Source organism: Lichenostomus cassidix, chromosome 2, assembly GCF_008360975.1.
Source record: "Lichenostomus cassidix isolate B80296 chromosome 2, HeHo_3.0, whole genome shotgun sequence".
Taxonomy (NCBI): Eukaryota; Metazoa; Chordata; class Aves; order Passeriformes; family Meliphagidae; genus Lichenostomus; species Lichenostomus cassidix.
In genome coordinates, this window is record NC_139482.1 from 72,739,025 (window position 1) to 72,764,766 (window position 25,742).

General features: G+C 42.0%; 2 protein-coding genes across 2 annotated transcripts; both read right to left on the minus strand.

The window, feature by feature from the left end:
- Positions 1–1,859: 1,859 nt before the first annotated feature.
- On the minus strand, positions 1,860–2,273 carry LOC146441632 (endogenous retrovirus group K member 8 Pro protein-like). Its single transcript, XM_085049839.1, has one exon. It carries the CDS (start codon positions 2,271–2,273, stop codon positions 1,860–1,862), a length of 414 nt encoding a protein of 137 aa, XP_084905965.1.
- Positions 2,274–3,456: 1,183 nt separating this feature from the next.
- On the minus strand, positions 3,457–25,558 carry LOC146441633 (uncharacterized). The gene is made up of 4 exons (XM_085049841.1): positions 25,215–25,558; positions 23,355–23,457; positions 22,447–23,117; positions 3,457–4,875 (listed from the first exon to the last, which is right to left on the minus strand). Exons 1-4 carry the CDS (start codon positions 25,556–25,558, stop codon positions 4,758–4,760), a joined length of 1,236 nt encoding a protein of 411 aa, XP_084905967.1. The 3' UTR covers positions 3,457–4,757.
- Between the last annotated feature and the right edge of the window lie 184 nt (positions 25,559–25,742).

Genomic DNA, 25,742 nt, shown 5'->3' on the forward strand with positions numbered 1-25,742 from the left:
TTGCTCCCTCATCAGCTGGAACATTTGCACTAGAGCTGAAGCATTTTGGTGATAAAGTTGGTGACTTAGCTGGGCTTGTGCGAATATATATGGGACTGACAGTGTGATGACAGGAGCAGCCAAGGAATCTGCCCTTCTGTTGCCTTCGGCTATCGGCCCAGGCAGGTCAGTGTGAGATCTCATGTGCATCACAAAGTACATTTGCTCCTGGTGGGAGAAGACTTCTGTAAGTTGCAGGAGCAAGTTGAGTAAATTTGGGTTAGACACCTCTTTTAGAGTCGAATTTTCTGCCCTGGACACAACTCCAGCCACGTAGGCTGAGTCGGTAACTATGTTCAAGGGTTCCGGAAATTGTTTGAATGCCCTGACCACAGCGGCTAACTCTGCAATTTGAGGAAGGCCTGAAACTTCCTCAACGTCAGCTTCCCACTGCTGCTTCTTGGGGTTCCTCCAAGTCATTACTGACTTGTGGGAAGCCCTGGAGCCATCTGTATAAATTATCAAGGCCCCCTTGATGGGGTGCATGGCCAAATGTGTTTTTTTAATTAATTTGAAATTGGTGTTAAATAGTTTGCGTCTTGCATGGCTAATTTGAATTTTTCCAGTGAACCCTTCCAGGGCAAACGGCAAACTCTCGCTGTACTTCAATAAACGTTCCAAATTGTCACGCGTGAACGGTACCTGGATCCACATGAAATCCTGACTGGCCAGGGCGCGAAGCTAAGATTGCGCCTTCATGATCACTTTGGCTGTCAGCTCTGGGGGTGTGGTCAGAGTCTTAGCAACCTGATGAGGGAGGAAAACCTACTCAATGATTAATAAATGGTCCTTCAGCTCATCGTCTCATTGGTAGATTAGACCATGCATAAATAGTTTTTCGCCCAGCACTATGATTTGGAAAGGCAAACAGGGGTCACAGCGGTGTGCCTGCTGGCTCGTAATGGTGTCCTGCACTTGTGCAATGCACCATCGGGCCTCCAGGGTCAGAGAGCGCGGCAAGTCCAAGTCCTCCCCTCCTCTGTGTAGACTGAAAAGCAGTGACAGGTCCTCAGAGGAGATGCCCAGCAGCAGACGCACCCAACTGATGGACCCAAATAACTGATGTAACTTGCGTAGCATCTTTGAGTTGTCTGCTATGACAAGTTGCTGGGGGGACGATGGTGCGCTCTCTGATGAGAAGGCCAAAGTACTTCACAGGGCACGACCGCCAGACTTTGTCAGGTCGAAGCTGGAACCCCGCCTGCTGCAGTAGATGGAACACAAGGGCAAGAGTCACAGTCAGTTTATCAGTGTTTTCTGCACAGACGAGAATGTCATCCATGTAATGTAGTATTATGACGCCTGGGAATTGCAACCTGGCGGGGGTCAGTACGGCATCGACATACCACTGGCAGATAGCTGGTGAATTTTTCATCCCTTGGGGGAGAACTGTCCAGTGGTACCGCCGCATGGGGGCTTCATTGTTCCGGGAAGGGATGGAAAAGACGAACCTGGGGGCGTCCGCCAGGTGGAGTGGGATGTGGAAGAAGCAGTCCTTGGTATCAATGACTGCCAACTTCCACTCCCTGGGGAGCATTGTGGCAGAGGGCATAACTGGTTGTAGGGGCCCCATATCCTCAATGACTGCACTGATGCTTTGCAAATCGTGAAGGAGCCTCCACTCGTCCTTGCCCTGCTTTTCAGGACAAAGACGGGGGAGCTCCAAGGGCTATGCGTCGGTGTGATGTGGCCCTTGGAGAGCTGTTCCTCCATGAGGGACTCAAGAGCGCATAACTTTTCCTCGGGAAGGGACCACTGATCCACCCACACAGGTGTATCACTGAGCCTATGTGGGGTGGTGCGCTCTACAGAGACCCCACTTAAAAATCCGGTTCCCGAGGGGGAATGTAAATTTGAGTCCCCCATTGTGATAAAGAATCCCTACCCCACAGGTTGAAAGGCACATCCATGACATATGGGCGAACTCTGGCAGGCACACCCTCTGAATTAACTATGGTGACACTCTCAGCGCTCTGGCACGCTGGAGATTGCCCCCCAACTCCACCAATGGTCAAGGCGGCGGACTGAAGCGGCCAGGACGCTGGCCACACATCTTTTGACAAAATAGTGGCGTCGGCCCCAGTGTCAATGAGACCCCGCACTGACCTCGTGATGTCATGGTTGGTCAGAGTACAAGTCATGCAGTGTCGGGTCGAATTGACCCTCTCTGCCCACCTGGCAAGGAGAGAGGACAATGGTGAAACATGTGTTTCGTCTGCACAGATAAAGGTCATGTCCGGGAACACTGTCGCTTTGGCGGCATTACTTGTTCCTCACGCGACGCCTCACTGCGCTGGCTGTTCAGTTTTTTGGCTGCACTGGTAGTGCTGATGGAAGATACGGTGCAGCTTGCGCTGGCAGGAGCGTTGGTGGAGGGAGTGGAGTCACGCCTGCTGATGGAATGGTCTGCAGAGCCGGTACAAGTTGATAGAGCTGGCTCTGGTGTAGACAGCTGGTTGTCAGGTGGGGCACTTGTCCTATTGGTAAAGAGCTCGCAAACAGATAGTTAGTGATTGGCTGCAGCATGGGACAGCGCCTGGCGATGTGCCCTGGCTGTCCACATCGATGGCAGAACACTGAAAAGCCTCTGCTCCTAGCTGGCACCAGGGGTCTACGTAAACTTCTAGGGGCCACTGAAAAGGCATTCGGGAGTTGAGAGGACTGGTCAGAAGAGGGAAGGGATGGGGAAGGGTTGGGATTTGGGGCTGCAGGGACTTTCATACAGGCTTCTATCAGATAACTCATTGTGATTGGTGGATCAGGGGGTAGAACACTGATGATCTGCTGGCAGCGGTTATTTGCATTAACCATTGCCGTGTTTAGCAAGACTTCTTGCTGTATTTCCATCCTTATAAACTGCCTTTCGATGGCAACAGACAGGCGATCCACAAAATCAACAAATGACTCATCAGGTCCCTGCTTGATATCAGTATAAGGTAATTGGGCTTCATGTCTCGTGTGGACTGACCTGAAAGCTTGTTCTGCAGCCTTGCTTAGGTCAGCTATAACAGAGGGGGGAATGGTGGCCACTTGGTCCTGAGGCTTGACCCATTCTCCTTTCCCACACAGACAGTCAAGCGTTAAAAGGCGACGCTCAGGGTCATCCCTGTACAAGTCAATGAGGGCTTGGACCCTTCTTTTCCAAGCTGCCTCCCACATTATTAATTGGCTGCTTGTCAACAAACAAGCTACTAGTGTTTTAATATCATGGGGGCACTTCGCTTCAGTGTCTAACATTGCATGGAAAATGGACTTAAAATATGTGGAATCTGTCCCGAAATTTCTCGCTGCCTTACACAGCCTCTCCCGTAAGCTGAATGGAATAGCTTGCCACGCCGCTGCGTCAGGGTGAGCGGAGCGGCCATGGCGAGTGGAGCGGTCACGCCGTGGTGGAGGGCTCGGGCTTTCCTGGTGGCGGCCGGATGTTGACGGGGCGTGGGGATCTGAGCATGGGAACTCAGAGGTGGAATCTTCCCACGCCGCCGCTCCACCCCCTGATGTAATGGGGGCAGGGAGTGACGACATCGGAGGAGGGAGAGGCAGAGCCGAGATGATAGATGGCTGTAAGGTGGAAAAACACGAGGGATTTTGGGAAGAAGTAGGAGGAGGGGGCGTCTCTTTGGCGGGCTCTGCCCCACCATTTAGCGAAGAGCCAGAAACAGCATCACAACCTCCATTTTGTGCCGGTGCCACCGCGTGGCGAGCACCGTCTTTGTCTAAACCACTCGAAGGGAAAAACGAGGACAGGGTGGGTACAGAGAAGGGGTTTGGATGAGAAGCCTGAACGGGGTGATCAGTCCCGCACGGACAAAAGGAAGGAGAGAGCGGGGAGGTGCCCTGGGGCTGGAGGCGGCCAGGCACCAACGGGTGGGTTGCACTGTCCCACTCACTCCTAAAAGGGTTGCTTGGGTGAGGAGAGCCGGGGTAAGGACAGTCAGAGGGGATGCGCGGGGTAACTGAAGGATTCAACTCAGGAGGGGCTTCGCAAAATGGGTTCAAAGTGGGTCCCAAGGTCTTTTTTCGGACTAATTTGTATATCTGTGCATGCAAGGCAAAGACAGCAGTAGCCGTTTTGTCCCCAGCCTTGCCTGCGGCTTGCAGCTTTCTCCCCACCTCGTCCCAGAATGACAAATCAAAAACAGAGCTTTCCGACACAGGGGGACCATTAACTAAAATCCAACGCACTAAACTCTTTAACACACACTTTGGAAACAAAACCTTATTCTCTACAAACAACTGGGACAACGAAAAATACATTTCTTTTTGGGGTTTGTAGGATTTGGAGCTGCCACCGCCCATTGTGATGAACTAAAACTGAAAAACTCACAACTAAAACCCACAACTCACCCCCTAAGATCTGGGCCAAGTCTCACTAAACCCCGACTTGCTCTCAACGTGCCACAAAAGGGAATATATAAAAGAAAAGAAGAGGCCCCAGAATCAGTGAGTCCCGTCACCCCTCACAGTCCCTAGGGACTATCCCTGGGCTTAATGAGAAACCTCTGAGGGACTGGCGGGGGAATCTCCCCCCCCCGCCCTGCGACAAAGGCACTCACCTGAAGACTCGACGTCTGCACACACACAGATGGAGCTCAGCCCCGCCGACACCGCTTCCAGGGCAACAGAAATGCGGGTAGCGATGAGAACTCCTGCTGGTCTAATGGGACTTCTCCGTCAGCCTCGCCGCAGTCCCCCAGGAGCTCTGCGCCACACGAGCTTCACTGAACGGGAGGGTGGTAACAGTCCAGCACGGTCCGGCGCGGAAGGTCGACAATGCTCAGTCGCCTTCCCGGGTTTCGGGCACCACTTGTGGCTTCATTCAATAGAAGGATGAACCTAAAAGAAGAGTATATTTATTAGTGAGTCCACTGAGCGAGAATACGTTTCCTGTTTATCAAATGTTAAAACACTGATTCAAAGCAATCATTGTACATAAAAGCAGTAGTGATACAAAGTTAACAATTGAAGCAAACAAGCAAAGAATATGTTTTTACACCCAATAATGAAAATTCATGTAGGAACTTGTGCTTGTAGATTTTTTGGATTATTTTTTCCAAGCAATTACGGCCCACCCTCAAAACAAAAAACAAAGAGTAGAACAGTATAACTAATTCCTTTCATATTCAGATGAATTCTATCCTTTGCAGATCTGACTCACTGAGTCAGCTAAGATGAAAATTAGATGATAAAGGACAACAGAATGAATTTTAAATTGTTAAATCGTGTGTATTCATCAATATTTCTTTCTTCAGCATGAAGAGATCAAATTATTCAAAAGGCAGATTCAAAATCCATTAGTAGCACTTAAAAATATGCTGTTATATAAACTTCCATATAAATGTGGTAAGAAGGTCCTATTTATAACAAGAAGTAGTTAATAACCTAATAAAAGGAAGGAAACAAAACAGGAAAAGTGAGGTGAAAGAAATATATTACAGTCCCAGGAGAGTTTGTAGTGCTCCACCTAAAGTGCTATCAGAAGATCAGTGACAAGTGGTGTCCCTCAGGGATCCATATTCAGACCAGTACTCTTTAATGTCTTCACTGATGTCATAGAGAGGGGGATCAGTGCACCCTCAGCACATTTGCAGATGATACCAAGCTGACTGGTGCAGCTGACATGCCTGAGGGATGGGCTACCATCCAGAGGGACCTGGACAAGCTCGAGAAGTGGCCCTATGGAAATCTCATGCAGTTTAACAAGTACAAGTACATGCTGCTACACCTGGATCAGGGCAACTCCCAGCTGGATGGGGGATGAAGGGATTGAGAGCAGCTCTGCTGAGAAAGACTTGGACACAGAGGTGGATGAAAAGCTGGACATGAGCTGGCAGTAGACAGTTGTGTAGCTCAGGAAGCCATCTGCATCCCAGTCTGAATCAAAAGCCAGCTGGTTGAGGGTGGTGATTCTGTCCCTCTACTCCACTATAATGAGACCCTACCTAGAGTATTGTGTCCAGCTCTGGAGTCATCAGCACAGAAGAAACATGGACCTGTTAGAATAGGTCCAGAGGAAGGCTGTGAAGATGATCAGAAAGGTGGAGCAACTCCCCTGTGAAGACAGGCTGAAAGAATTGGGATTGTTCAGCCTGGAAAACAGAAGGCTCTTGGGGAGATCTCATTATGGCTTTTTAGTATTTGAAGGGCACTTGTAAGACAGATGGAGACAAACTTTTTCAGGGCCCTTTGCAGTAGAAAAAAGGGTAATGGTTGTAATCAAAAATATTTAGGCTAGATTTAAGGAAGAAATTTTGCACAGTTAGGGTGGTGAAACATTGGAACAGGTTGCCCAGGGAGGTGAAAGATGCACCATCCCCAGAAACATCTGAAGTCAGACTGGACTCACTGCTGGGTGATTGGACTAGATGATTTTCAAAAGTCCCTTCCAACCAAAGTTATTTTATGATTCTATCTAACCAACTCCATCACACAACATGCTAAACTTAGGAATCTCAGAGTCTCAGATTTTGATGTCCAGAATCACTCAAATTCAGAGAATAATTCAGGTTTCTGTAATCACTGTTGAAAAGCATCTCACTCTCCCTCCACTCTAGATGATAAGAATTAATTAGCAGTGGGAGAGCATTCCTATCTCAGGCCTACCCACCAGATTCTGCTTGGATGGAGTTAGTTTTCTTCATAGTAGCCTACACAGTGTTCTGCATGGAATTTGTGACAAAACCAGTATTGGTAACACTCCAGTGTTTTTACTACTGTTGAGCAGTGTGTGCACATGTCAAGGGCTATTCCCTATCCCCCATCCTAAGCACTAGGTCTCCCAAACAGGCAGGCTGGAAACTCTGAAACTGTCAGGGAGCACAACCAGGACAACTGACCCAAACTGACCAATACCATTTGACTTCCATACCTCATGGCATCCTGCCCAGTAGCAGAGCTCAGACAAAGGAAGAAGATGGGACAATGTATATGGTTACTACATCTGGCTTCCCAAGTAACTGTTACATATGCTGAGGCCCTGCCAAAAACTGGCTCTGCAGCTGCCTGCCAACACAAAGTACTGAATATTTTGCTTTGCTTGTATGCACAGCTTTACTTAACATATTTAAACTGTTGTTATTTCAATCCCTGATTTTTTTTTTCTTTTTGCCCTTCCAATTTTTTCTCCTCAATTCCACTGACAGGGAGGGAACAAGTAACTGGGTTGGGTCCTATCAGTTGACCATGGTCAATCCACCACAGCCAAGCAAAACTATTCTCTGGAGGTTCCTCTCTACTGAGGCATCTAATTTTCAAGCTTGGTGGGACAAATCTCAAAGCACCACGTGTAAGAAGTAGTGGCAAGTCCCAAAACTTAAAATTACAGTGGTATATTTTCTGGCCATTGAAACATCCAGCAGTCTTGCTGAGCTTAAAAACAACCCCTCAACGTTGCATTTCTTTAGAAGTACAACACAGGCAGTTTTTTATTTCTCTAAAAAACACTGAGAGCAAACAAATAGAGGAAGTGATAGGAAGCTAAAAAGAAAATTCCAGGTAAGACCTTGAGAATTAATAATGAGATCTGCATTACTGTACTTAGTCACTGTCTCACAGGTCCTCCCATAGTCCAAACTGCCCATGCCAAAGCCTTTCAAAAGGCATGGCTTTATCACCATTGTGAGTAAAGGCTCTAAAAGTTATTTCTCCTCTATAAGTTGTCTGAGGAACATATGGGATCCAGTAAGAAATAGGGCACTGCACATTTCCTTGCTCTTTCAGATGCTCCCATGTAACTAATGCTTTTTTAAATTCCTAATTTCCTTCAATCCATCTATAAATATTGTTTCCTTAATGCTGAAAAACCCCCAAACCACTGAAAGTTTAAGGCTTAGAAGCTGTACCGCTGGTTTAACAGATTTCACTAACACTTTGGAAGTTATGATTGTAATAAAAAATGACAGCAACATACTTTGATTAGATGAAGGTTTCTATATCTTTTTTATTTCTACTTTATTTTACCAATATCTATGCAGATCAAATGTAAAATATCAAATGAAAGGCAGAGATTTTCTTCCTTCTTTCCACTTATCGATCAAGAAATTATGACTGAATTATCGCTGGTATGTTACTTAGAAGCTTGAGCAATTTAAATAGATCTGTGTATCCTCCTTACTCCATCCTTCTAAACAAGGGAGCCAATATCTACTTCTCAGCCCTCCCACACTCAAAAAAGGTTTAGTCAATAAAATATAAAAAAGTGACTCAGACTATTAAAAAGAAGTTAAAAATCAGTGGGTTTGATAGCCTGTATTCCCTTTTACATAAACACAAGCTTCACTGCAATTTTCTATGCCCCATGCACATTTAAAATCCCCACAAAAACACAAATCAAACAATCCTAATACATTTGAGGGTATTGTTGGATTTTGCTCCCATACAGTGGAATTCTAATCTCCTTCATTAGAAAAGAGCTATCTTACTTAATGAAGGAGATCCACTGGCATCACTGGAGATACCAATGAAGCTTACTCAAAATATCAAAACCTGGTTCTTAAACATGAAAAGGGAAAATAAAGTGCAGAGGTTTCTGTGAGGAAGGACACTTAAAGGGCAAATACGGAGGAATGCAGCCCACCTGTCAACAACCTGTATCTAAGTAAAGCAGAAACTTGCAGTATGAAATTATAGGATGCTTCAGTTAAAGGAACAGCCCAAGGTGTTGCTACTCTAAGCACAAAGATGTGTCTTCAACCTTCAAGAGCATTAGAACTTAGTCCAAAACTAAAAAGATGTGTTTCATCATTCAGCACGTAAGAGAGTATATTTGAATGCACACACCATAGAAGGAAGTATAAAAAATACACCGAATAAGAACATTAAGTTAATTTCACTACAAGAGTTTTGAAAAACCAATAATGCCTCACATGCTGTGATACAGCTTTCTGACTCTTGTAGAAAAATGATTGGTATTTTAAGGAGAGATAGCTCCTTTTCACTAATCACATCCTGCAGTTATTCTCTGTACAATATGCAAGCCAGAACTGTTAAAAAGGTTTTCACACCTTTTGCTTCAGTACCTTTCTGGAATGTGTGCTGTACTATCTACAGCAACCAGCTGTGCTCACATTGGATATCCTCAGTTAAGCAGGATCAGATTTTGGCACTGCTATTATTAGCTGTAAGCATTTGTTTGTTTCGTTAGTGGCAATTATGCCCAGTAGGGACTGCCAAAGGCACATAGCGATCCATGAGGTAGATTTAATAAATAAGCTTCTATCAGTGAAAAATACTCCATCAAGATGTGAGAAAGCACGGTATTTTATATTTTCTTATTTTTTTAAATGTTACAGTAAACTTCTGGACAAGAAAAATCTGACTTTTTAGACATTTGAGCCTCCAACCTACTTTCAGATTAGCCATGGATATGAAAAGATTATTTAAGACCAGTCCCCAAATTTCACCAAGCAATTCCTCATTTAAAGAGTAATCCCTGCTTCTTGTCCACCATGATTAAAGCCTTTCAGCCTGGAACCTGACTTGGAACCTGACATAACAATACTTCTTTATGTATCTAACTAACAAGACTAAAATGCTAGCTGCAACATTAGAAGTTTTGCTTTCAAGAACCTCAGCTATGTATACAGCTGGACCTAGAGTTGAAGTTAGCCAAAAAACACCAAGCACAAAAATCCTGTGCTCTATATTATACTGGAATAAGCCTCGAGAAATGGATAGGAGTAAGAACAGATAAATCAGACAAATCACTGTAAACTGCTGATAGCATCAACTACCAAATTATATTTCAAAGATACAGCCTTCACTTCAGAGAACAGAAGTACTAAGACAAAACTCAAACAGCCATCCTTTGGCTTCAGATAATTCCATACCAGGAATGGGGTGGGGGGGGGGGGAAGAGAAAATAAGACTGATTGATTTTGTAGCTGATTGAGAATTTAAATAGTAATGAAACTTTTCATCATAAACCCACAACTTGTTCAACAGGATGGGATGCTCACAATGCTAAGCACAGCTGGTAAAATGCATTTAGCTGTCAAATATGTAGGGTTTGTCAAACATATTATGACTTCATTCAACACTTTCTGGCCACAGACTTGAGTTAAAAAGTATCTCCAGATCTGAGTTTTCTTCCTGAGACCAGCAGTACAGAGCTTGGGAATCGCTTGGTCTGTATGTTTTAGCATTAAATAACACAAAAACAACAACAAAAAGACATTAAAACCACAAGCTTAAAGTTTTAGTCCTACTATTTGAGGAAACCTCCTAATTCAGGAGGCAGATATGGTGAAAGCAATGGAGGGTAACACCCTAAGATAACTGCTGAGAGTTCAGCCAGTCTTCCAAAGAAAGAGTTTTGCTGGGAGTATATATATCTATAATTCTCACCACAGTATAAACCTTGATCTCAGCAATCACAATTACAATTCTGAGCCACCAAACCAAACAACAATTACGTGACTTTTATTAACAATCTAAGCCAAAATTATTCTCCTTCTATTAAAAAGTTCCAAACAAACAAACAAAAAATCCCTACAAAAACTACTCTCCCCTCCAAGAAAGAATTTTAAAAAAATCTAAAAAAGAAAAACCAAAACAAACTTATTCCTGAAGGAACGCTATATGCCATGAACTGTGGCAGCTCCAGTTGAAGAAATCTTGTCCTGGTGAGCTTCTTAATTCCCATGAAAAAGCATTGAAGCTAATTAGAATCTAGTAAGGAAGAAAAAAACAGTAACAACAACAACAAAAGATTTAAAAAACCCAAAAAAAACCAACATTTTTTTCTGAGATATCAAAAAAATCAGGGATCAGTAGTGAAAAGAAGTATGTGCAACTCAAATGTTCCAATGTTGCATCAAAATCTGAATCATATTTTCCCCTCAAAGTACAGGAAAATTTTAAAATGCTTTGAAAAATAGCCCCTCCTGCCACTCTCCATAAAAGAGAGTACAAATCTTTTTTCTTACTTTGTTTACACTTATACATTTGCAGGAATTGAAAAGCTCTAAAAAAATTTCTATTTTGAGGAGAATTATCTGTTTCATAAAATATCATCTGCATGGGATATTTATTCAATCCTTTTATAAGAAAAGATTTGGCAGCTGAACATTATGTATGACAGACTTCTTTCACACCATCTGTTATCTGCAGCAAATCAGAAAGCATTTCTTCATTATTTTTTGTGAAGAACTGTCGGTGCAGTTCAGAACACTTCAGAAAAGTATTTGCTATTTTTTAGAAGAGAAATACTGGCAGAAGCCATTCACTTCCAGGGCTTCAATGCTTTGTTCTTCAGGGATCCTGCTCAACAGTAGGCTAGTTCACAATGAGTTAGAAATGTTTAAGGTTATAAAATAGGGAGATAAAAACTTGTTTTCTCTTTCTAATGTACTCCCTAACCCAATTGTGTCTTTCATATGATCTTCATTCACACAGAAAGTAAACTAGGCTAAAGTGAGGCACTGCATTAACTCCAGTTGCTCACATTAAACAATTTCTTCAGTTGATGACTTTTTTCATCTATCAGTATGAATATTCACATTAACTTTACTTCACAGCGTGTGTTCCCTCCCTGGACTGGAGTTCACTTTTGAATGAATTTGAGTTTATGAGTAAAACTATAAAACAGAAAAATTGGAAAAAAACCAACACCACACCACCCACCCACCCACAACCTGAAAAACCAAAATTCAAACAAAAAATAAGAAAAAAATAAAATAAAATCCCAAAAACCCCACAACTTTATAGTTATATTTGGTTTTTTTAGGTTTCTGAGATAATATGTGTCTATTTTTTCAGTATCATGCTCCAGAAAATTCAACATCTGTTTCTTTCAATAACACAAAGTTATGAACACAAGTTTTAGATGTAGAAATGGTTTTGAAAAAAATTTACTATTCTGCTTGCATCTTTGCCACAGCACAAAACTTCTACACATCCAGAAGTGCTTTAGCACTGGAAAGTAATCATAAAATCACAGCATACGCTCCGTTGGAAGGGACTCACAGTGATTGTTGAGTCCAAATCCTGGCCCTGCACAGCACAACCCCAAGGCTCACACCATGTGCCTGAGAGCTTAGGGCAAACACTTCTTGAGCTCTGGCTGGCTTGTGCTGTGACCAAGATGGGGAGGAGCTAAAACGTAAGACTCATGTTGCTCTTACCTAAGTCAAGACCGTAACATTTCCTGAAGCAAAAGCTACAAGCAGGAAGGGAAATAAAAAGTTTCAAAAACACTGACCTCACATATGATCTACCTGATCAAATCCATCTGGCAAATAAAAGTTTCACAGTGATAAATTCCTTTTGCTAAATTAACTACAGTCTGAGAAAATTTCTTGGAATTTGGCAAATGAGAATGTATTAGTAGAACAAAAGGGCACTAGTGCAAGCTTCCTATCTTTTTTTGTGAACATTTTAAGCCTGACCACGTTTGTCCTCTACAGATCAGGGCAGATGCTGCTAGTTGATATCCTCTATGTGTGTGTATATATATATATATATGTAGCTGCTCTCGGAAACCAGATTTATCCAGTAGCAACTCCAAATCCTCTGGTCTCCCTGCTTACTCATACCTAGCTGTAAAAGTCCATGGGTCTTGCAGACACACTCTTCTTGTTGGCACTCAGATCCCCTCCTGCTCTGTACAAACCTCCCTCACTTCACAACAGCTGGCCCAGACCTATGGCTTTCTCAATGACTGTCAGGCTGTCTGCCCCAGAAGGTGAAAGAACAACCTGGGCAACCAAATATCTGACTTGCAGACTGCTGGCCTCTGCACTGTCTGGCCCCCAAATCTACTGTCTCTCCTGAAACTTCCTGACAGGCCTCTTACCACATACAGCAACCAATTTGGTTTGAAATTATCTGGTGAAGTACACACTGCAACACTGAAATTCTCTAGGGAAACATTCACACTCTTTCCAATTACAAGCATTTAGACCTGGACACACAAACACCAGAGGAAAACAGGAATAGTATTTAACATGCAGAAATGACTGGTGATCAGATCCAGTGCTTAGCCAAACTTCTTGACCAGAAATCTGTTGACACGGAAGTCCTTTCTTTCTCCCTGATTCACCCTGCCTCCTTGCCTCTCCATTTGCCTATGCTTGTTCTCCCAATTCACCCATACTCCTCCCTTTCTCCACCTTGGGTCCTTCTCTAATTATCTCATTACATCTTTCACGGTGCCACAATCCCCTTAAAATTTTCTACAAAATGTATTGCTCAAGCCCAAAATGGACCTCCTTCTGCATTCCATCATGAGTCCCATATTCCTTTAGGCAATTAAACACCCTTCAATCTTCAAGGCGATTGCACTCATTAAGATACAGCATCCTTACACTTACTGTTTATTTGCATTTTTGGTGATTAGCCTGTAATTATAAAACCTATTATTAGTTTTAATCCTAGAAATCAAGTTGATTAAACTGTGTTCCTTTTCCTAAGACTGACAGCGAATTACTTGTTTTATATTTCCTTCTCTTTCCTTCTTCACATTCATATCCCATGGATTCTTAATGCCAATGGTCCCATTTGAATTATAATTAGAAAATCTTTAATATTAAATCTATTTTAAACCTAAGTGATTTTTAATCTGCAAGTCAAAGTCCATAGGTTGTTTTTATACCTCCTGGTCCTAAGTGAGCCTTTGAAGGTGGAATGCCAGCTAGATTGATCCCTAGACTTTGACAATAAAGTAACGAGAAACTTAGCAAGAACTCCCAAACAAGTCTAACTTCCTTGATTTTTGAGTTCTTTAGGAGCCCTAAAATGAAACAAATTCCAGAGGAATTCAGAAACCTTTCAACAGCACTATATGAACAGAAGCAGACTCTTCAACCTACAGTTTAAAAGAAACAAGTTTGTTCTTTGAAAGCAATGCATACACTATCAAGAAATTCTGTGGTACTTTTATAAAACAGATCTATGAATGATAGCTTAAGAATTTAATTAAAAACACTGTTTCTTTCATGAAAGCTAATCTACAGATTCCTTTTGCATGCTTGTTTCCCCTGCAACTTGAAAAGCATCTGGATGGTGTAGGTGGGCAGCAGATTCTTTCAGATATAATAGAAAGTCTTATAATGACTTAAAAAACAGAAATTACAATCCCAAGAGGCTTTTTCATGATCCAGAGATGTCTGTAACTGAGATTGTTTTTGAGCATCTAACCCCCTCCCAAAACAAAAAAAAAAAAGCTAACATTTCTTTTCTTATTTTACTTTCACAACAGTATTTTATCCCTACAGGGATTCTACCCCATAAATACTATCAGCTTTTGTCTATCTAGTGCCTTAGAAATACATAATCCTTTCCATATGAGATTTCATATCCTGCAGTAGTATGTCTGCTTCCTTTTCATTGCCCAGCTCTCTATTTTAATGCACACACTTCAATTACTTCTCTGGTCTTGACTAGCTTGCAAATTGAACTACAAACTGTCCTTTTATTATCTATATATGAAGCCAAAATTATAATACAACTGGGTTTCATTTCGACAAAATATATTTGACTCCATAATGTCGTGAGAACAAGGAAACATTTTATTCTTTCTACATCCAGGCTGTCATACTCATTTAGTCTCATGGCTGCTCCTGCTCCTGTTCCTAAGATGATCACTTCTCATCAGGAATTTCCATTTCTAACTCGTTTCTTCTGTGATTCTTCAGCCCTTCTGCTGTTTAAAAACAGACAAAATCCAAAACATAGACTTACACCCAAATGCTGTAACATGAGAATTCAAGCCCTCTTCCTCCTCTGCTAAAGCTAACTAAAAGAGATGAAGGGCAGATCACAGGCATGAAACCTTCAGTGCAGTTTTGGGACTATTCTTAGTTTCTCTTTCTCCTTCAGAAGCAGGAAAGTACATATATCTCTTTTCTTTAATATAGAGGAAGACAAGCTACCCTTAGAGATATATTTTGTACCTCATTTTGGCAACTTAATATATTTTTATGTTGGTATTTATGCAAGTTCCATGACAATTCATCATTCAGGTATCAGCATGATTAAGAATACCCCAAGATGTGCTTGCATGAAGTAGAAATTGAAAATTCCTAGGGTCTTTTGTCTTTTTAGAACATTAGGAGAAACTATACGTTTGCATCAGATAATTTTTCTTAACTTCCATATGTAATTCCTGAAGAAACTTTTTTTTTTAGCATTCAAGATGAAAAGGTTTCGTTTCATTCATAACAAATGCAAAGACACCCCAGCAGACCTAACTGAGCGTTTTCCTTTATGAGTTGAGACTGACATAGTGGGATCTAATGCCTCTGTTTTGGGATCTAATCCTCTTTGTTTCCCTGTGGGCCATTCCAGTCAGCCATCATGTCTGCAGCTGTAGCACATCTAGACAATTTAGCCCTTCATTAAGCTATGTCACCTCCCTGGAACAACCACTGTTTTCAGGAGAAAAATACAAGTCTGAAGTCAAGTTTTTACTCTTTAGTATCATGACTGTAATGCTTTCATGCTTTCCAGAAAATGTGTAAGCTAGTTACATTTGCTGGAAAACAAGACCGCTCTCTCCCTTTTATTCCATCTCCTGCTGTCATTCATGGTTCTTGGATCACAACTCTCTATCAAGACTTAAGTTAACTGAAGCCTCTGTTTCAAAAACTGAAGCAATTTTTTCAAAAATTAGGTAACTATCCTGCCCACATTATGATTTGATTTTTACAAAGTTTCTAACACTCAAAATCATGGTTGGATCTCAAGCCATTTTAAATTCACCACTAAAAAGCTTAAGATCAGAGTGCAGATCTTGCAGGAAGGGCTGAATTATCAAATCTGATAGTATATTTAACCCAGTGGTAAAACCTTAGCACCAACTGGCACATGTTAGACTACCAAACAGAATTCCTACAGTTTGACTGTTTTTCTTCCCCTACTATCAGGAAGCTGTATTAGACAGGGCTGAAGTACTTCATTCCTGTTATTTTCAGTAAGTGTGACAATGACCAGTCAAATTATTAACCATGAACGACAAGTCACCGGCTAATAGATATCCCAACAAAAATGTTCACAATCAAGACAGCATTCTCTGTAAGAAAATTTGCACAGAACTCCCTGGAAAAACAGAAGATGGGAAAGTATCAATATGGGAAGAAAATGGAAAAAACCTGTTTGTTAAATCTACCTCTTATAAGCTCTACTCCCTAACTTACGTATTCATATACTTTCTAATACATTAAGTGTCTTTCACACCCGGAGAATAAATTCAAAAAGTATCCAAATAACTTTTATTTGTAAAGTCATGGTCTCATGATCTTGGATGTACTTTATCAGAATTACACACACCATAAACAACTTCAAATCAAAATAATCAAACCTCTTTAAAAATATATCAAAACTTCCTCATTACAGATAAGCAAGATACCATTATGATTTCTGGGAATACTCCAACAAAATAAGATATAAAAGCTCTTTTCACTACTAAAAGTGCGTATCTCTGTACTTCCTGAATACCTGAAAATTACATCGAACCATACACATAACAGAGAAGCTTCTTTCCAACTTTCACTGTAATGATTTCTTAAAAAAAAAAAAAAGTAATTAAAAAAAATACTATTATAGAACCGACATACAGCATCTTAAGATTACTTTGTGAAATATACAGTCCCAAAGCTGTACTGTATATAATGGACTTCTTGAAAGTGAGGTGTACACACTACCAAGCCCCTAAAATGCAGTCCTTACTAGTTAGTTTGATACCTATTCACTGAAGACTAGTTATTATCTGCCCACTAACGGGTATCAGGTATTCTAGATATCACTTTTGTGACTGACTGCAAGATGATCTGCAGCTTCTAGCACAGAGTTTGTAACCTGTAACAGTGTTTTAAAACTGAGAATCAACCTTGTCATATTTCCAGGAAAAGCTAAGCCAACTAGAAGGAAAAACATTACAGACATACTAAGAAACCTGCTAGTCTGAAGTCCTTAATCATCTAGAACTAAAAAGAAAATAAACATTGCACAGTTGTCATGGTTTAACCCCAACTGTCAAGTAAGCCCCACAGAGCCTGTCACTCACTACTCCACAGTGGGATGGGGAGAGCATAGGAAGAGCAAAAGCAAGAAGATTTCTAGACTGAGATGAAAGTTAAACAGGAAAAGCAAAATCTGCAAGCACAAGTAAACCAAAAGAAGGAATTCATTCACCCTTTCCCATTGGCAGGCAGGTGTTCAGCCATTCCCAGGAAAGCAGGACTCCATTACCCACATCACAGTGACTCGGGAAGACAAACAGCACCAAGTCTGAATGTGTCCCCTCCCTTTCTTCTTCCCCCAGCTGTATATGCTGAACATAATGCCATATGGTATGGAATATCCTTTTAGTTAGCTGGGGTTAGTTGTCCGAGCTGTGTCCCCTTCTAAATTGCCATGCACTCCCAGCCTCCTCGTGGGTGGGGTGGTGGGAAGGGCAGAAAAGGTCTAAACTCTGTGTAAGCCCTGCTCAGCAGTAACTAAAACATTCCTGTGCTATCAATAGTGCTCAGCACAAATCCAAATCATGGCTCCATACTAGCTACTACAAACAAAATTATCTCTGTCAAAAGCTGCACAACACTACAAGAAAATGCTGAAGAATGCTAGGAATTTGTTCTGTCTATGTAAAGAATCAATATTCTGAACACTAGTCTCATCCTTCATCTCCTCTGGCTAGCAGGACTCATAATGAGTTTCTTTCTCACATAAGTCAGTCCTGGCACTTCCCATTTGTAAGTCTGTGGATTTCAAGTGCCTTTCTATAGCTAATTCTTCCTCACAATATTTGTAAGTGAACCATGGGGAAGCCTGGCTGGTTCTTGTAGTATGATTTCAGGAATGATCTTTTTCATCTAGAGGGGATCTGGTTCAGCTCACAGGCACAGCTTGGCATAAGAACAGGAAAAAGGGTTGCTACAACAGCATTCTTACATTCATACAAAGCTGGCAGAGGGAATGTTGTACAGCTGGAATATAAATCAGGGTTTGGAGATTGTCAGAATAGTTCTGTACAGCTGGATAAATGGACATTTTTTGATTAAAGGTATTGAGACAAATTGCAGCTCCAAACACAAAAGTAAAATTTCAGAACATAGTATAGCTGTTCTTCATTTTCTTATGGAAAAAATAAACTATTAATAAATGCAGTCCTTGAAATACTTGATTTGAAATCCTATTTTCTGGTTTTTAATCACTTTCCAAAAGCATTCCACTTATAAGTCAAACCTGAGAAAAGCCTGAGCAAGACTCAATTGCTGCAGTATGAGGATCACAGAATGTGAAGGGGTTGGAATGGACCTTAAAGATCATCTAGTCCCAGCCCTCCCTTGCTAGTTCAGGGTCAAACAGCACCTTCAACTCTTTCTCTGTAGGGCAGCTCTCAATCATTTCTCTGCCCAACCTGTAGGTGTGCCTGGGATTGCCCCAGGTGTACAACCTTGCATTCCACTTTGTTGAACTCCATAAGCTTGTCCAGGCCCCTCTGGATGCCATTCCTTCCCTCCAGCATGTCGACTGCCCCACACAGCCTGGCGTCATCAGTGAACTTGCTGAGGGTGCCCTCGATCCCACTGGCCATGTCACCAACAAGATATTGAATAGTCTCGGCCCCACTACTGACCTCCCGGGGCATAGTTTTCCACGGGATGGAGTGTTTGAATATTCTAATCCTTCCCATTAAAAGTTTCATTTTAAAGACTTTCTACTTGCTTTCCTTTTATCACCTTTTAAGCTATCCTCTTTGGATCAAGAGCTAAAATTCCTGCAGCTGATTCCTAATTATATGAAACCAAGTCTTTACTTCAGCTGCTAAAGAACCAGACATTTTCCTAATGCAAAAAAATCCAAAGCTCCATAGGTAGAGAAGCTCAGTCCAGTTATTCTGCAATCTAATCTATATAGATTGAAGGGCCTGTTGTTTAAAGGAAAATATTCTAATACAGATGGCTAAGCAGAATCAGGTCTAAGATTCCAGTTCTTTTATCTCCCTAAGCATCCACCAGTATCAAACAGAAGTCTGGGTCAATATGAATCACAAAAACTGGTCCTTCATATTCATTAGGCTCAAAACTACCTTTTAATCCAAACTTCTAGGGCAAGCTGTACATTTACTGAAGTGCCAGTGACGCCCGATGATTTTTGCCTTTTTTTTTATATACCCTTTTATATTTTTAATGTATCCTTTTATATATTTTCTGTACCCTTTATATATTCTCTGCACTCTTAGCCTATATACTTGTAATTTTTGTAGCCTGATATTCTAGTTTAGTTTTGGAGTTCTGATAGGCACAAAGACCAAACATCCCCAGTAAGAAGCCAGTGAACTCTATGGTATCTCAAAAACTTGAGGTTTCAACCTAGGTTGAAACCTTCTCTCTGAAACATATTTTGTAAACTGGGCTCTAGCCTCATCTGGGGGGAGATTCTTTAGAGCAGAGAGACATTACTTCATTTATTAAGCTTTTTATTGGGCGATCCTGGACAAATATGCTAATTTACAAAGTCTATAACAACTGTCTACGTGTTATTCGGTGTGTGCATCTCAGTGCGCTCTACCTTGAAGAGCTGTGTACCATAAGATCCTATTAAGTACCGAGGTAAAACCCTTTTGTCCCTTAACTGTGTCGCTCGTAACTCTTAAGCAAGCAAAAAGGTAACACCAGAAAATAAGCTACACATTTCACACTGCTATACAAGCTGCAATTAGGTGAAAGGTTCCATTCAGCTCCTTAAGGGGAACAGTGGGAAAGAATAAAGTCTCTATTTGAGGGAGGGTTACCAGAAGAAATTAAAGTATGGGAATGTGTTTATTTTCAGTAAAATTAGTGAAATAAGTGGTTTTTCTCCATTAGAATGTGTACATATTTGAAAAAAAAAATGTCTGGAAGTCAGAACACAGAAAGAAGTTCAGCCTTGCACTCAAACCTTCCTTCCAATCAAATTTGTTGTTTGAAGGAGGCTTAGTACTTGCCCAGGGAGTGGATTCTCAGCCTTGAAGAGACGGCTGGAACTCATCTAGCTCTTGAGTTGCCGCTCCATGTTGCCCATTGTTACAACCACATAACAATGAACAACACTGCTCAGGAACAATGAGATCAAAGTTGACTTTATGTCTCTGAGAGCTCAGGTGAAGAGGACAGGGACCTGTAGGAGATTCTCAATTAAATCAAAGAGAAAGGGTACAGGAGGAACAGATATATCCTGTCAGTGAATCCATTGCTCACAAGCTGGCAAAGCGTTTTGGCTCCTACAAAACCGTAATGATTTTCAAAGAGCAGACTTGTCAAGAAGAGATGTGATACCTGATAAAAATGGGGCAACAGATCAGAAAAGCAAGATGGATTATCTTTTATGAATGGATTTGTGAGACAGATGGATACATGATTTTTAGGAAAAAGGGAAAAAAAAATATTGCATTCTGCATACAGGAACAAAAAGAATACGTGGAGCTCTCCTTTAGAATGATAATCTGAAACAGGATCTGTGAAAAGTCAGAGAGATGTGTTAAGGAATGACTGTGGCAGCTACCAAAAGTAGAAAAATATAGACTAGAAAAAATATAGACTGAGCATTGTTCAAGATATACTAAGCATTATCCAGACAGCTGGGAGATGCTCCAGTCACAAGTTTTCGTTCTCATAGAGGACTTTTACCACTTTGGTATCTACTGAAAAACCAACACTGTGAAACACGCCTAATCCAGAAAGTTTTAGAAGCATGTTGGGGATTTTTGTTTCCCTGAAAGGTATGGGATAGACCAGCCAGGAAGCTGTTCTACTACATACCAAGGCCTGGTTAGGGGTATGACAGTCACTGACAATCTATGCTGCTGTTGGAAAAAGTGAAGGTCTTGAAGTAAGACAGGAGGCAAGCAGCAGGAGAAAGTTCAGACTTCAGAAAAACTGTTTTCAGTCCACTCAGTGAACTGCTGGCAGGATTTCACAGATTGCACAGGGAATAGAAGAGCTCATGAAGTCTGATTGATCTTCAGGGGTAGCCTCCTTAAAGCTCAAAGATTATCCAAAGAGTGAGTCAAGTTTTGAATCCAATTATCTAAATGCAAGAAAATGAGTAGTCATAGGCAGAAAGTATCCAGGCAGGTTAACGAACCCCAACTAAGCTCAAATGCAAGGAGAGAGGCTCAAAGAAGTGGAGGTAGCCAAGTATTTATTAAAAAGAAAACCTCAAGGAGCATTTGAAAGGCCAATGCTCCACTGGAATGAAAATTGGAAGGATATGTGAGGGCCAATGGGAAGGTACTGGTGTACACTGAAGCAAAAGGAAAGCCAAGAAAAGGTTTGGTTGAGTAGTCAGTGGGGTGAGTAATCAAGCAAAGACTGCTGTGTTTGGCCTCTCTTCTACCTGCAGGTTTTCAGTAGCAAGCTGGTTTCCTAAGTCAACGTGCTTGGCAGCAGAGTTTGGAGACAAATGGCGTGATTAGAAAAAAAAAAACTTAAGCGGGGATCGTTTGAATAAGATGAGCATGTACAGATCCAAAATTACTAATCAAATATTCAGCATTGCACAATAACCTGGCTAAAGTCATCACGAAGATGTTCCACCAGCTTGGAAATACTGCAGTGAACAGAAGTTCTCCTAATTAGAAAAAGCAACTAGAAAAAGATTCATTTTATGTCCCAAAGAGAGCACAGAGAAGGATGTTGGAAACTGCAGTCACACTTCCATCCCCAAGATCACAGGTACCCTCAAAGCAATTTCTAGGTACATGAAAGGCACGGAATCAGCCTGCAGAGATTTACCAAATCCTGTACCTAACTTTATCACTTTGTGTGACACAAACTGAATTCAGCAATACAAACACAAAATAATTAAAAATATCTAATTGGTATCTCAAAGTAGAATAAAAATAAACTCGAAATTGTGCTCGCCAATCTCCAAATTATCCTTGACAAGACTTCCTTGAATTTCTTATTTTTGAGATACCATCTTCTTGCTTAAATCCCCCAATATTGTTTTCGTTTGCCATAATCTATATCAGTTATTACAGCAAAGTCAGGACAGGTGTCTCTTAATAACCAAAATACTGATGTTTATATGCAAACCATTCATATATTGGAGCTTATCTCAAACACATTTTCTCCCTCAAAGATAAGTAACAGGATAACAACAGCTAGCACTAGAAAACCTACTTAACATTAGGATCTAATTTCTATTTGCTCAGTACTTTCAGACATATGATCTACAGCTTTGCTCATTTTTGAGGACCAGTCAATTTGTAAGTGTCCCGTTCCGCTGTAAAAGGGGGAATAGGGAAGGATTCGTTTTAATAGATTTCTCGGACAAAAAATAAAGCGCAAACGCGGCAATATTAAATCTGAGAACTGTTTGTTGATAAAGAAAGGTAAGTGCTCCTACCAAAGGGGGACAGGAACAAGAACTAAGAGGGGAAAAGAGTGGCGGAGAGGGAAAGAACACCGGACAGATCGTTACCGCTGTACCCCGGGCGCCCCGTCGGCGAGCTTTGGCAGACGGAGCTGTGCGCTGCGAAGAGTCTGCGTGGCTCCTGTGGCGGGCTGGGCGCGATTTCCAAACAGCAGCTGCGTGTGCCTGCCGTGGGCGAAGAGCAGGAGCAGGACTCGAGGCGGTGAGGGTGGGAGCACGGTCGCTGCAGGCGGTGGCAGCTCCGAGCTGGGCGCTGGCAGGGTGCAGGCAGGGACAGCTCCGGGCTGGGTGCAGGCAAGGTGCAGGCGGCGGCTCCGTCGGGCAAACAACGAGCACGAGGTTGTCGCGGCGACGGAGCTGCCTCGGGCAAATAGCGAAGCAGGGCAGGACAGGGGCAGGCAGGACAGCCAGGAAAAGAGCAGCACCGCAGGAAGAAATATGCGAAGGGGGCGAGGGGGGCAGAGCTGACCCTCCAGGCGAGCCCTGCTCCCTCCAAGAAGCCCAAAGAAAATGGCCCCGGTTGTGTCGCAGTTAGCTGCTTTTATGCGCTTGGCGCTCCTGTAGCGTGACTTCCTGCGCGCTTTTCCGCGCGTCTTTCCCGGGCATCCGGGGATCTGACCGTCTCCCCTCAGCAAGGGGAGGTCGCTTGTGGAAGAGCGGCAGTGGAAGCTTCCTCTCTCTCCTGATCGCTGCCAGGCGAAGCCTCTCGGGGCACAGAGCTTTCAGCATGTACACTGACCCTAAGGTAATTTTTTCACCTCATGAATGACATATGTTGAGGCATGAGTAAAAATCAGATTGGTCTCTCACAATAACCAACGTTCTTCCAAACGTGGCTCAGTTTCTATCCATAGTGTAAAGTATTGAATTACAGGTATTACTAAGTCTCCACAATCAAGCTGAGTGTGTGTCAGTTTGCATAGCATTCTAGAGGAAAAGCTATCCAGTCTTCTCACCCAAATGATTTTCAGCGTGTGAAATTTTCCTTCTGCTTCTGCTGCTGTCACTTTCACTTCCATTGTCCAGTTTCCTTGCTTTGAGTTCAAGCTCACCACCAGTCTGAAAACCAAAGAGGTTATTCTCAACCCAAAACAATTGACTTTATTCTAGGAAAACTTTTCTCCTTCTCCCTTTGTTCTGACCACATGGGTAGGGACACTTAAAAGCAAGTAGAATTCGGGAATAAAGAGGCCTTGCAAAGGAATTTTTTTATTAGTATCTTTCATCATTTTATTTTTGCACATTTGTAACACAGGCTTTGATACTCTAAAATCCACGCAGTGTGAAAAAGCAAACAAGATCCAGAAGGGTCTTTTCTGGATTCCCCAAAGGTTTCTGCAACGTGTGCTTTTTCTACAAGTGGTCCCTCTTTTCTCCATAACAGAGCACAGTTATAGGCAGGTGTTGCAGGCAGGATGCTCTGAAACATTGCTTTGGTTAATTTACTGCCAACTCACACAAACATTTGGACAGAGGTTGGGCACAGGAGCAGATGCCCCAGGGCATAGTTTTTCAGTTTTAACACCAGTCTAATTATAATTACTTTAAGGTTTTTTTTTCTATTACACCCATGACAAATGGAAAGGGAGAGGAATGACACTGGGAGTCAATCCAGACAACCATGATTCAGGAGCAAAATGATGTAAAGGCAATCCATACATGGCCTTTCTCAGGCCATGGAATGATTAGGAAAAAAGTACTCTGACTAGTAAAAGAATCAGTTTTGTTAATAGTTTTCAACGTAACAGCAGAATATGATTATATTATTTTCCAGCTAAGAAAGTAGTGTTTATGCCTGAAAAGAGGTATTGCCAGAGATGCAAATAGCTCTCTGAAGTTCATCTGAAAAATATTAAAACTGCTTGAAACTCTTATTTATACACACAGCTGTGATGCAATTACAATGGTTATGCAAAATACAGTAAAAAAATTAGAGTTATAGCAAAAAACATCTACTGGAGTAAATACTCCATCTGTGCAAGATTTCCAAACTGTCATTCATATGAAAAAGACTTTTCCAGACCTCTACCACTGATCACAAGTGAGATCCAATGTCTGAGAAAGAAGAGATTTTGAGAGGTAGTATGGTAACTGATTTTTTCCTTTAAAGAAAAATATACATGGACCACCTCTGTGGCATTGATTTAACATTTTTCATTTATGATTCAGTCTTTTCTTTATGTTCCCTTCTTCCATTTTTGCATTTGAGTACACAGAGGTTTTCATTTTATGTCTCTAATTGAGAGTATTGATCTGTACATCTGTGACAGTGACTTAACCCTCTTACTTCTTAAAAGCTTTTTTACTACAACAGTTTAAGTGTGTTGCTTTCTTCTGTATCAGTTAAATAAACATTTGATAAAAATTTGTCTAAGTCTTTGGTCTGTTAAGACATCTTTCTTTTTCTTGTGTTGTTTTGTTTTGTTTTTGTAGAATTGTAGGATTTCCTGAGCAGAAAGGGGTCCACAAGTATCTTCAAGTCCAACTCCTGGTCCTGCACAGGAAAGCCCCTCACACCATGTGTCTGAGATCCTTGTCCAAATACTTCTTGAACTCGGACAGGCTTGGTGCTGTGCCCACTTCCCTGGGGAGTTTGTTCCAGTGCCCAGCCAGCCTCTGGGTGAAGAACCTTTTCCTAATATCCAATGTAAATCACCCCTTACACAGCTTAATGCCATTCCCTTGGGTTGTATCATTGATCACCACAGAGAAGAGATCAGTGTCTGCCCCTCCACTTCCACTCATGAGGAACTTGTAGAGTGCAATGAGATCTCCCCTTAGTCTCTTTTTTTGCTAAGCTGAACAAGGCAGCTGACCTCAACAACTCCTCATACGGCTTGCTCTCTAGGTCCTTCACCACCATTTTAGCTCTCCTTTGAATGCTTTCTAATAGTTTTATGTTCTTCTTTACACAGCACTCATGGTGCAGAGAACCCAGTGCAGAACAATCCCCTCCCTTGCCCAGCTGGCAACGCTGTGCCTGATGCACCTCAGGACACGCTTGGCCCTCCTGGCTGCCAGGGCACTGCTGACTCAGATTCAGCTTGCCATTGACCACGACCCGCAGTTCTTTCTCCAGCCTCTCACTCTCCAGTCTGTCTCCACATCCAGGGTTGTCCCATCCCTGGCGCAGAATCAGCACTTGTTTGTTACACTTCATATGGCTGTTGATTGTCTAGCCCTCTGATTTGTCAAGGTCTCTCTATAGAGCCTTCCTGTCTTCAAGGGATTCAACAGCTCCTCCCAGCTTAATGTCCCTGGCAAACTTACTTAGTATTCCTTCAAGTCCTATATCCAAGTAATTTATGAAGATGTTGAAGAGCACAGGGCCAAGGATTGAGCCC